Source organism: Thermobia domestica, chromosome 5 (genome assembly GCF_964235325.1).
Source record: "Thermobia domestica chromosome 5, izTheDome1.hap1.1, whole genome shotgun sequence".
Classification (NCBI taxonomy): domain Eukaryota; kingdom Metazoa; phylum Arthropoda; class Insecta; order Zygentoma; family Lepismatidae; genus Thermobia; species Thermobia domestica.
In genome coordinates, this window is record NC_137458.1 from 279,486,730 (window position 1) to 279,500,483 (window position 13,754).

General features: G+C 36.1%; 1 protein-coding gene across 1 annotated transcript; it reads left to right on the forward strand.

The window, feature by feature from the left end:
- The first annotated feature begins 7,949 nt into the window (after nucleotides 1-7,949).
- On the forward strand, nucleotides 7,950-13,336 carry LOC145686657 (uncharacterized). The gene is made up of 2 exons (XM_081760147.1): nucleotides 7,950-8,060; nucleotides 12,723-13,336. The coding sequence occupies exons 1-2, from the start codon at nucleotides 8,049-8,051 to the stop codon at nucleotides 13,212-13,214; spliced, it is 504 nt and encodes a 167-aa protein (XP_081616273.1). The 5' UTR covers nucleotides 7,950-8,048; the 3' UTR covers nucleotides 13,215-13,336.
- Nucleotides 13,337-13,754: the final 418 nt, after the last annotated feature.

Consider the following 13,754-nt stretch of genomic DNA (forward strand, 5'->3'; position numbering starts at 1 on the left):
AAAATAACAGTTCTATATTATTTGAACTACATTACATTACAACATATCTTGGGGCGGGCTATGTCACATGGGGGTCTCCCGCCCCTAGTCCTCTCTAAAGTCGTCACTGGTGGGGAGCTTTTTTTTTTTTTTTTTATTTAAGTACCACTTCATTTAGCTGTAGTTGATTCTGCAATCAAATAGACGGGCGGCATACAATGGTTGTGAATCTCATATTCAGTCCGACTAGGGATGTCATTTGGGTCTCTGGGTGGGCAATTGCTCCCTTAGTTTGACATTTATATACATTTTAATTTATAATATAATAATATACCAATGAAAAACTTTAAAATCTACTGACATCTACGGATTTCCCCCTCTCCTAAGCAAAATTTTAAATGATGCCACTGAGTCCGGGCTAGCAAGTGGCAATGTTGATAGGTTTTGAAAATGGCATTGCATTGTGTACCTCCAGGGCCGGATTTAGGGGGGGTGCATCGGAGCACATGTACCCCCTTCATTGAAAATATACACTATCTAAAATGAAAACCTCGCAGTGAAAAGCAACACTTTTCGAAACTTTCATGCGTCTGTTCGTTATATGTCCGTTTGAGGCTTAAAAGAAAGCTTAGTTTTGCAAAAGCAATAGTTGATTTTCTGAAGGTTGAAGGAAAAGGATTTACTGAACAAAGTAATATTTCTCATTCACACCACAGATGCCTAAAGGAATTTAAAAACTTAAAAAATAAATCAAATGTAGTGGTAGTTATTGGTGCACCCCTCTTCAAGAAATCCTGGACCCGGCCCTGTGTACCTCCATGAGGTAATTTATGCAATCCAACTTACCATGGTGCCGATTCGATTGCCTAACCGTCTTATCGATGGTATCTTCCTTGTTGGTCTAGTAACTAGAACGCGCATCTATGGTACCTTGAGTGGCGGGTTCGATGGAAAATCTTGAAATTTGAACGCACTACGTTGGTTTGAATTCCCCTTAAGCTATAGGTCTATGTCTCATAGTGTAATCAGCACATTAAAGTGTTTTAATATTTAATTTGCATACTAAATTTTTGCATAATAATACGCATAATTAAGCATTTAATTAGGACGATTTTTATATTAATTGTAATTAATTTACATATGTAGCAGAGGGAGTAGACTTAATGTTGGTATTTTATGTATATATATTGTTTGTGTAACAGAGTTGATCATATATATTAGACATCAGGATAGAACACGATACAAGAAACATTGATATTTTGATACTATTTACATATGATAATATAGAAGGACATAGGAGTTGAGTTTGAAATACGTTGGGATTTGCTTTTTGACGAGGCAGAGAGGCCCTTAAAAAAAACTTTAAGAAAGCTTGCTTTTATGCTGTTGCTTTGTTTGAGTGAAGCTTGGGTGTGTATAGTTATACACTATATCCATCTTGTTTTGGAATAGTAACCCAAGAGCTTCAAATTTTGTTATAAGAAGAAATAGGTACAGTTTTTAGTGTCCTATTTGTTAGGAACATACACTGCCTCAGTGTAGTCACCAAGTCGGTGAACACAATGGCTTGGCAGCACACAGAAATTTAACGTGTTCATGGCAAATCGACGACACAATAGTGTGCGAATATAAATAACTCCGCCTTCTTTTGGCGCCCTAGATAGGGTACGCGTCCTCTGCGCGCAAGTGCGTTGTAAGAATGTATTCTCACACTTTGAGTTCTCACCAATATCATTAAAAGGATTAAAGCAGAATTATTGGAGAGTGTTCCCTTTTTTCATCACCCAGCTTTGCCGTCAGGTATGTGTTAAAATTTTCTGTCCTTATGTTTTCTTTTCAGGCCAAATGCCAGGATTTTATTAAAACCATAAATCTGCTGGGCATGGTGTATGTTAAAATAAGTAATTTTCAAACTCAGGTTGGTTGTTAAAACTGCGCGTACCTTATAATCAAGAGTTTCATGTTGCATATCTTCACAATTATATTTTCAAAATTTTGTTTTCGATACTTTAAACTCTACCGACTGACATAAATTCATTTGCTTTAAACTTTGTAAGTAAAAGGGTACGCAAAATTAACGTAATTATTAGCTTGTGTGTAATGTCTCCTCCCACATTAGCATTTTACTAAATTAATTAATTATCTAATTTTCACATCACATACATTAAATCTTCCCCCCGTTCACAATAGCCTCGGTGCTGATGCTAAACTCCAATCTAACAAGAAATTTGCACTTAACAGTGTTGAGTTTCTACCACATTTGTATTATTATTTTTTTTAAATCCCATTGATTTCTATGAAAAATTATTTTTCTGTTTTGTTTTCAGTGAACTGGAATTTTAGTTATGTGATTTTACTGATTTGTTGTTCAAGTCTTATTACGAGTGTCCTTTGCGTTAACAAAATGAATTTTATTATATGAGCGGCTCGGGTGAACATAGTGGTAAAAAGTCACATTTTCTAACTTTCGAGTAAAGTAGAAAAGGGAGGTTGGGTGAAAGAGTAGTTTTGGCCAGCCACATTTCAGAAGATTTACAGCCAGGCAAAACTCAATACTTTGCATGAAAAGACACTTTTATAAGGAACAAATTTCTGCAGGCAACAGAATCAAATACAGCTGTATTTTAAGTTTGTAGGTGTAGGGTTACTAGTACAAAATTATTACAAGTGCTTTACGACGGATAAAATAAATGAGAACATATAAAAAATGGCTCTATTAGATGCTATTTTCTAGCGGCGGCATATTTCTGCACAGTGTACAGAATCTGTATTTTATATTTACAACTGGTGCGTTACTAGTATGAAACCTTGACAAGTGCTATTGGAATTCGTATCATTGTCAAAGCCCACTTCTTTCCACTACCCTCGCTTGCACGCATACCCACCATCGCAGGTGCGTCTGCTCCCTTCCGACGCATTCCCAATCTTCCGCGCGAGCACACCAACTTCGCTCTGCCCTTCAGTTAGATATAGCTTTCGTGCTTTTTAGTTACCGCCTAGCACAGGTTGGTTTGTACTTTTCGCACTCTAGTTAGAGCTCCTTCGTGGCTAAGCGGTAACCTATGGCGTGGAAGACCCGGGTTCTGTTCCCGGCGGGAGCTCATATGGTTCGGATTCCACGTTAATAGTAGATCCACGTCTCATATAGCCTCGTTGCTGAACGGGATGTTAAACTCAACTCGCACTCTAGTTTTTATGCTACACATCCGAAAGCCGAATTTATACGCAAATCGTAAAAGGATTCTAATCTTTCAAGAATTATTTCTAATAGCTCTCTTGAATTTTATCTATGTCCTACAGCACAAGATGTGCTAGGCATGTGCCATTTACGTGTCCCAGCTACTTTTTTAGGTACCCAACACTTGGCACATATGATATTCATATGCTAAGTATGTACTTCAGCTACCTACAGTTTTAGGTACTTGTTACACCTAATTGATATTTGCAACTATGTACCACAAATATAGCATTTATATACCTATCTCAGTTTCTCACTCTAACAATCATTTGGGACATATATCTGTCATGTTCTAGGTACGTCCTTTAGGTACATATTGTTTCAGATACCCTAAAAGCACAAGCTCTACTAGGCATTCGCCATTTAGGTGTTCTAAATTCATCTCCCACATTTGATGCATTTGTTGCTTCTTTTTCTAAGTGATTGTGTACTAGAAGCAATAAACGCATCAACCTTATTAGATAGCAACTGTCGACGACAATTTGAAAGTGAATATGAAAGAACCATGAAATAAAGCAAATAGACACTCGTCAATTTGTTATAAAATTACATGGCGAGCAGATTTTATCTGAATTTTTTCGTGTCCCCTTGGACTTCGAATTAAAGAGACTCCATAGTATATATGTCGTAGGAAATATTTTTGTGCTTTAGTCTAGTTTCATACCTGAGAGGATAGGAAATCAAAACACGATTTTCGCAAAAAATCTACTTCGTTGTATTTAAATTCGTGACAGAGGAGCCCAAAAAAATTTGAAATATTAATGAAAGTAAGGATTAAAATTAAGGCAATGTGAACAAACATTGAATGGAAGTTTGGATTTGAAAATTTTGTCGTGGTGACATGATTGGAGGATAAGAAAGGCCACGAAAGTCTTTCGGTTCCTGATGACTCAATTTAAAGTTGATCACCGAAGCAGATCCATGAAAAGAGATAGAAGAGGTTGCAGAGACACTAAGCTTTTATTATTCGACGATACGCCCCTTCAAACGACCCTTTTGGATCCGCTAGTGTAGTATACTAATTGTTAGATTTTACTGAACTGATCAAAATGAGATATGTAAGTGTGTTGGCTCATGCATAATTTTGGAGAAATTGAATTCATTTGCAAATTTAAAAAAAAAAAAAATGATACTGTACAAAAACCATGTCCCTTATTGAGGTGAAATTGATACTGAAATATTTCATCATAAAGCTCTTCAAAGTGTCAGTAGCAGGATTAAAGAACACAGCATTGCCAATGAGGTTTAGCCCAAAATAATCATTAATTTTTAAGCTTTAAGTTCTCTTTGACTATAATATTGTACGTACAAAGATAATACATATATACCAATCGTCAGTTCACATTAAGCTGAATAAAATGACAACGAACTTTTGTGGCGCTAAAAAAAGTGTCTACAAATTTTTATGGCGCTAAAAATGTCAACGAACTTTTGTGGTACTAAAAAAGTGTCAACGAATTTTGTGGTTATAAAAAGTGCCAGCGAATTTTTGTGGTGTTAAAAATTGTCATCGAATTTTTGTGGCCCTAAAACAAAAAGTCAACGAATTTATGTGGCGATAAAAGAGTGTGTCAACGAATTTTTATGCCGCTAATAATTGTCAACGAATTTTTATGGCGCGAAAAAAAGTGTCAACAAATTTTTATGGCACTAAAAAATTGACATCAAATTTTTGTGACGCTGAAAAGTGACAACGAATTTTTGTGATGCTAAAAATCGACAACGAATTTTTGTGGCGCTAAAAATATATTGTTCGTTGCCAACAATAATTGGCATCTTTTTATTCTGTAGAGCAAATTGTATCTATTGTTCTTCATCTTCTAACGGTGACACACATACTTCTAATAGTCACATATATGTTTCTAACAGTTACAGCCATAGTTGTAAAGTTACCACAAAAGTAAATACCACAATATATGCTCTACAACAAATTATCTGTATGTGCCAGAAACTCACTTTATAACCACTGCTCGAAAGAAATGCTTTTCAAGTATTTACAAAGTGTAACTACGGGCCCTTAACGAGTCAAGTTAAACATCCACAGCGTGTAAAATTTAGGCTAAAGAAGATAGGTCTATTAAGAGCTTGAAAAGAGGCTAACGGCTCCATGAGTAACCAAATGATATGAAACATACAAATTTGTATTTTAATTAAGATGCCCTATCAGAAATCTCCAGAGGTAGCTTCCAAATTTGGACAAATATGTTAAGAAGTAATAAAAAGAGTAAATTCAAAGGATCACGAACACACGAAATATTCAACCATGTTGTCCCGGGTTCAATTATCGGCGGATGTATTTGCCTCAGATATAAACATGAGAAGTGGCTCAATTGCGGCTTTAAGCAGCAGTAGATTTGGTTTCATATAGCCTCACTGCTGAAAAGATGTGTTATGTAGTCCAATCAATAATTGTGAACAATATCAACGTATCATTTTACATTTGCGTAAAATTACCAGACGTTCCTATTTCCGAGGTATAGTCGCTGCATTTTACAGAATATTAAAGCAAAATTCGAACGTTCTGAGACTGAAGTTAGAAAGAAATTTATTGAAGAAAAAATCCGAAGTCGAGAAGTTATTTCATGTTGGGATCTCCTATCCGCAACTAAAGATGAGATCAAATCCGAGTTAACTGACCAACATGTCGTATGAGTAGCTCGAATTACAAGTAGAAAATCAGGTGAACTTCTTCCAGCTCAGTCGCTGATTCTTACCTGCAGCTCACCAACGCTAGAATTTGTTAAGGCTGGATACTAATGTTCGTCTCTATGTTTCTAGTACTCTTCGCTGTTTTAAGTGTGATCCTACCACGTAGTGTAGCGCAATACCTGCTCTTTGTGAGAACTGCGACGAGCAAAGTTGGTTGCGACTATTTCTCGTAAATCTGTGACGACTCAAAACGTCTGATGTTTATATGACTATACAAATCAAAAGTTGATAAAATAAATTAAAAATGCAAACTGTCATTCTTGAATGTTTACTGAGTCTTGATATGTTTATTAATATTTTTACATTAGCTCTGTCTTCTAGAAATTAATTACAAATCACAAGAATAAGGATATCAAACTTACTATTAGTTTGGTATCATACAAACTGCGAAACTTCATTACTTTTTCCTAAGCCCTTTGTTCAAAAAGCATTTCAAATGTGAATTTTATTATGTAACAGCATTAAATTTTATTATGTAACAGCATTAAATTTTCTCTGTGTTAGTACACTTATATTTTATTTTCAGTAGCATTTTTTGAGAATATAAATTGATTATTTATTGTGTTAAGAATTACTATGTACACTCATGTCCAAAATTATTGTCGCATGTCTATAAATATGTTGTTGTAGCAATATAATTTGATAACGAATTCGCCCGGTAATTCTTATAATGTTAGTATGTGTATAATTGGCAAAGACATGCATGTGGCAAATTTCGTGTCAAAAGAGCAGTAAATAAGAATAATAAAACGAAAATAAAACATTCTTGTCCATTTAGCGACGTTTTGTTTTACTCATTCTAATTTTCGTATTTATAATTCTTTTCCTATGAAATTTACCACAAACATACATTTCCCGATTATGCACATAGTATCAGTATTACCCTGCAAGTACCCTGCAAAATCATTATCAAATTATATTCTTACAAGAAGACAGTTATAGATACATATGTGACAATCATTTTGGACATGAGTGTACAATCAGGGCCGGATCTAGGGAGGTCAATTCGGGGCATTTTCCCTGGGGAGCAGCTGGTTGAGAGTATGTAGGGGGCGCCATTTCGATCCAAAATTGGGAGGAAGCGGGGGCAGATATACGTCTTTGCCCCGGGCACAATATTTCATAGATCTGGCACTGTGTACACTAGTATTCAAAAATGAAAAAAAAAATACTACGTTGTGATTATGAAAAGTGTATTGCATATGTGTATAAGTCTATATAATAAAAAATTGAAAACGCATTATATAATGTAAAACTATTATTAAAGGGATAAAATTCAATACCATTGACATAACTGCAAGAAAACGGACTTCAGAAACGCTGAACTGGGGATAAAACCCGGGAACTTCCTATTACAAGACAAACTATCTGACATTGCATCTTGTTATTAAATAAATCATACTTATCTATTAATAAATGAAATGAAATCTTTAAGTTTTACGTCCTACGGTTATGCCGGCTAAGCTAAAGGAGACGGTGATGATGAGAAATGAATGAAATGGTTACATGAAGAAAGTAGGAGGAAACGGGAGCACCCCGAGAAAATCCAAGCACACGGTGTTTGTCCAACACAAAGCTGACGGCGCGAGCTGGGATTGAACCAAAAATGCCATGCACCAGAGGGGAACACTCTACCACTGAACCATCACGGCCTCATACTTAGCTATTCGACACATTAGTCTACCACATTTCTCCACAATTTAGAACACTCTGTTACATTTTCCAGTGTAGTAACGAAAGATACTATTTATTTTCTACGAAATAGATAGCTAATTATCTAAATTTGGAAAGAATTCAATCATTCTTGATTTACAGTTTTCAGTCTTATACCTACAGGGAAGATAAGTAAGTGCATTGATTTATTTTAGCTGAAGGTCAAAGCCTGGTCTCGGAAGCGAGGTTGTGAATGCAAATATAGAATTTCAAAGCATTTGAAGTGGTAAGACAGCATTTGATTAGGCTTTTTTTTAAACCTCTCACTTCTTGAATGGGCGTGGCACCAATTTTGTCTTCCACAGTTTTACCGGTACTTCTTTATCCTTGACGGTATATAAGCAAAGATCTCCTCAGCTTCAGATACACTTGAAGTCCTCAACGCAGACGCAAGTTCAAACACGCCACAATGTACAAGCTGGTGAGTAAACCACATCTTTTGGGAATTTGCGTGCTCGCAATATGTGTATCTTCACCTCATCTCTATCGGCTACGTTTGAATACTATCACAAGTGTTGTTCAGTTACTACGCGTTTGTCTTCGAAATACCGAAGTGAATTAATAGGATCGAGTTTCTCTTCGATACAACATGTATTTGTAAAATGAAATCTTTTAGTTTTACGTCCCACGATTATGTCGGCTAGGCTAAAGGAGACGGTGATGATTAGAAATGAATGAAGTGATGGAATGAAGAAAGTGGAAGAAAACGGGAGAACCCCAAGAAAACCCACGCACTGAGCGCGTGCTGGACCACTTGGCGCGAACTGGAATTGAACCAGGAACCCCATGCACCAGAGGTGAATGCTCTATCACTGAACGACCGTGCCCCCAATATGTATTTGTATGTGCATGCGTGAGTGCTCGTGTGTCTATCTGTTCCAGTATAACTTTCGTAGCCTTAAATATTTCCCACTTTTGATTAAGATCCTTCTGAAACTTATCAATTAAGTTCTCCCTTGGGGTTAAAATTGACCAAGGATGAACGGGTAAATTTTACCCTAACTTGAAAATATGCTCAATATTTTTTTTTTGTTTGATATCTTCTATTTTTTTAAATGGATTTAGCCTACATGAAATTTGGCATGTGATGCGTTTTTTTCTTCCACTCACCTATCATTACTGCCGCTTGAGTTTGAAATCAGGCAATCGCTGAGCAACGGAGATCTCCACAGATAGGAAATGCGTGTGTGAATTCTTCATCTGCCTTTAGGAATCTCCATATTTCATGGTGACCGCTCCGCTACCATCGGAACGTAATTGCATTTGCCAAGTGTAACTTCTTTGTAATCTTTTGACCGGCAGCGATATCTCTTTCTGCCTGGGTGAGATATTCGGCATTATATCAGCACCTTCGCCGATTTTTGAACGCCTCTCACGGTGAAACGGTGACACTTTCAACTCATTCATTAGTCATTTATTACTTAATTTTATATCTATTATCACTTCCTTCAGTTATCAGTGTTTTATTTTACTACCCTGTATAAATGAATAGATTATGAAAGTTTTCTCAAATCTCGTGGGCAATACCAGTTCACGCAAGTCGTAGACTCAAACACTGTTTTAGTGTTACAGAAGTCATACTATTAAAGCAATAAATTGATATAGTGATTGCACGAACAAAATGACGAGAATTTATCAACTTGTATAGATACGCAAATCATTACACAGTATAGTTCACAAATGAATATTGTTTAAATATTGTTATATTACACCTTTGATCCACCTATCGTGACGCTGAAGAATTCTGGTAAATTCCAGGTGAAATTAAGAATAATTTCGAGATGAAAAAAAATTTCGAGAATCGAGACGAGACGATTAAGAGTCTTCATCCCGGCGAAATTAAAATACCGCTAATTTTACAGTAATTATGTGATATCTTCAAATAGATAAAAGATAATTGAAATATGGAACAAGAGCGCCCTAGACAATATTATTTTGCGTGAGAAACTGTTATCACGACTCACTTATCTGCTTTCGATTTCGAGCCATTTTGAAAATCGGCATTTATTTTCGCGTTTCTAAACAGTTGAAAACGGAAAGCCACTAGACTTGTGATAACGGGTACCTCACGCAAAATAATATTGTCTAGGGCGCTCTTGTTCCATATTTCAATTATCTTTTATCTATTTGAAGATATCACATAATTACTGTAAAATTAGCGGTATTTTAATTTCGCCGGGATGAAGACTCCTAAGAATTCTGCGAGAAACGAGATACGAGAAGAAATCTAAAAAAATAAAAAAATAAAAAAATAAAAAAAAGCGAAACGAGACGGCAAATGGGTTCGTTTCGTGTGGAACATTAATTTCGAGTTTGCTCTTAACAACTTACTTGATCATTTGTTATTCGAAATGAAATGAAATGAAATCTTTCAGTGTAACGTCCCACGATTATGCCCTTTAGGCTAAGAGAGACGATGATTAAAGCACGTGAATGATGACGGAAGAATTGGTGGAATGATATTGTAGGAGGAAACTGGAGTACCCCGACAAAACCCACAGACACAAAGTCGTCCATCACAAACTTACTTGGTCAGGATCGAACCAAGGATCCCACGCACCAGAGGAAAACATCTTACCACTGAGCCACTATGTCTCTGTCATTTGTTATTCGAATAGTTAGTCGTACGCTTCTATAAGCTATTTGGTACTCGCGTTCGCAGGTTGTAAATCATGCTAGGAATACAAAGCTTCGAGGTAATAGATCAGACCCCTATCTTATAGTAGATTCCTTTCTTCATATAATCTTTCTGTTTCAAAAATATATAACAAAAGAGAGATAATTCAAATAATTATTCATTCTTAAATACATTTTTGATTATCATAATTCGAATATGAGCTTAGTTGACTAATATGGATTTTTTTTTAAAGTTTAACGTCCTCGAGTTATGCACCGAGGCTAAGGAAGACGGTGATGATGCAATGCATGATAATGGTAGGCTGATGAAAGTGGAAGGAGAATGCAAAAAACCCCGTGAAAACTCACACAAACGGTGTTTCTCCATTATTAAATTCACTGGACAGGAACTGGAATCGAACCAGAGACTCAACACACCAGAGGTAAACGCTCTACCACTGAGTCACCGCGGCCCTTTGACTAAACTAGTGTCAAGTGTACTATATGTATTCTATTTTTCACAAGGAGCTTAAAAAATCTTCCTTGTTTATTTAGTAGTCTATTAAAAAGATTGTGTCATGAAAGCTGGGAAGTTGACTTATTTATTTTTTTTTCAAAAATAAATAAAATAAAATAAGTATAAAAATAAAAATAAAATAAAAAAATCTAATTGCTAGTACGAACTTGATTAGCATTGTAGTAAATGCAGTCTTTACTTGTGACAAAGGTCTCCTAAAAATAAATAAATAAAGGATTTTTTCGCCAATAAGAAGACTTACATGGTTACAGTACTTAACCATTTCTCTGTTAATTTATGAATTATACGAGGTGTTTTTTTTTTTTTTTTTAAGAAAAAAAGACCTAACTTTTGAAATAGCGCATCATCAACCATAGGGACTGCGCTGCGGCTACTGACTGCACCTAACAGTAGATTTAGACACCAAATTACCATTTACCAGTTGTTTGTTTTGCCATAACCGTTAGGTTGCCGATCTACGGGCGCTGAAGTGCGTACATGCACAAGTTGTTCGTCGAATTAGTGAAAAAGTAATAGTGATACAGTTTGAAGAACAATGTGTATTCTTGAAATGTTGCTACAAATTCGGAAAAAATTTTACAGAGACAATTCAATTGTTTAAACAAGTATACGGGAAGGACTGTATGAGTCGGTCAAAGATCAAAGTGATATTGGTTGTTGTGCTTTGATTGGAAAGGAATGTCCATCATGAATTTGTGTTACGTGGACAGATGGTAAAGAAACAATTTACCAGGATTTTTTTTTTTTTTTTTTTAGCGCGTTTGAGGTATTCTGTGCTCAGGAAGAGGCTTGAATTGTGGGAAAACCAGACCTGGATGGTGCAGCATGACATTGCGTCGGCTCACGCGTCACTTCTCATCAACAGTTACCTGGCAAAACACCCACTCTATTCTCTGGACCTAGCCTGTTTCCCAAACTTAAAATGACTTTGAAAGGACGTCGTTTTCAAACGATAGAGGAGATTCAGAACAATGTGTCACGAGACCTACGCGACATCCCAGAAAGTGCGTTCCTGGAGGCTTTGAAAAAATGGAAGAAACGTTGGGAACAGTGTATTGACAAAAGAGTGAACTACTTTAAGGGGGGTAGTGCTTAAAATATTGTAAAATGAACAATATAGATTGTATAGTAAAAGTTTGGTCTTTTTCCTTTAACATATCTCTTACCTTACGAGTGTTGTTTTAATGAACAACGCATAGACCAACCACAAGAATATAATAAAAAAAAATCACAATATGAAAATTGACGTTATCGAAAAGACAGCTTAACTGTTTGCGAAAAATTGAAGAAAGAAAAAGAAAACGAAATTGTACACTAAAATGTAATCGGTACGAAATGACAATGTGTTCCCACATTTTCCGATTGAAAGGTCGATTTGAATCCCCCAAAGAGATTTTTGAAGATTTTCTTCAAGTTATTCACTATTTTTTTTAAATAAAAAAAGTAGAAGGAAGTCAAGTGAAAAACCCATTCATCGTAAAATGAAGAAAGTATAACAGACGATATTGCAAAACATTGCAGTCATATGAGAAGTTGTATTAATACATAATAAATTTCCTCAACCGAATATTATCATGAATAAAATACTGAATTGAAGTAACAATTTTAAAATTATAAACATATTATTATAAAGTTACTGTTTATATGACCTTATTCTATCTAGAATAAAAATAATTTCGTATCTGATTGGGATTAAATAGAAGTAAAGCAATATCTGTATTACAATAATTAATAATACATTATAATTTAAAACATAATTTAATGTGTTGATTAATTGATTGTTGAATACTTAATGGGGCCATCAGCAAGGAGGCTATCTGTTCCCGTCACAATAAGAAAAATTTAATGTTTCCTGTGTAAAAAATGTATTTGTTATTTTTATTCTTCTTAACATTTTCTTATTTAATAATTTTATTCTTTTTTACGTAGATCGTTCTTTCTGCTCTTCTGGCTGCTGCCTCAGCTGCCCCTACTGCTGTAATTGCTGCCGCTCCAGCTGCTGTTGCTGCTGCCCCAGTCGCTTATGCCGCTCCAGCTGCCGTTGCTGCTGCTCCAGCTGCTCCAGCCCTCCCAGCTACTCTCTTGCCCCGCGTAGAAGTTGGACCAACTCAGGTTAACGTTGTTAGACAGCCAATCACCGTTCAACAGCCTGAATACAGATACAGAAGTGTTCCCGTAGCTGTTCCCACCCCTGTTGGTGTTAGGGCTGTCGTCAACACCGCTCCAGCTGTTGTTGCTGCCGCTCCAGCTGTTGCTACTGTAGCTGCTGCTCCAGCTGCTGTTCGACTTGCTGCCCCAGCTGCTATTGCCGCTGCTCCCTACGCTGTAGCCGCTTCTCCCTACGCTGTAGCCGCTTCTCCCTACGCTGTAGCCGCCCCAGCTTTGGCTGCCCCCGCTGCCATCTCTACCGCCATTTATTAAATGGATTGCGTGGATCCAAGAATGACTGAGAAAGATGTTTGCTTGTCACATGTAAGCGCTATGCGTTTGAGTCTGTTGTAAAATATTATTTTCCCAAATAATAATAATAATATAAAATATTACACTCTATTTGTTTGTTTCACATCATCCTTACACCCATTTTGATCACTTCAATGCTATAGTAAATGGTTTTAGAAAATAATTCTCCGCTGTTCATAGTTACAGATTCAACGACTTCCTAAAAACATCCCTCGTACAACTCACTTTCTTCCATGTAACTCTACCCATCACGACTCTGGAACTTACTATAGGGATAACTGAAACTTCTCTGACCAAAATATATACATTTATTGATTGAAACTAAAATACAGTGTTACGGTTTCGACAACTTAACGTTATTTTAATCAGACACTAACTCTTGTCTCTGATGAAGACAATGTTAAGTTGTCGAAACCGTAACACTATATTTTAGTTTTAATAAATAAGTACACACACACACACACACACACACACACACACACACACACACACACATATATA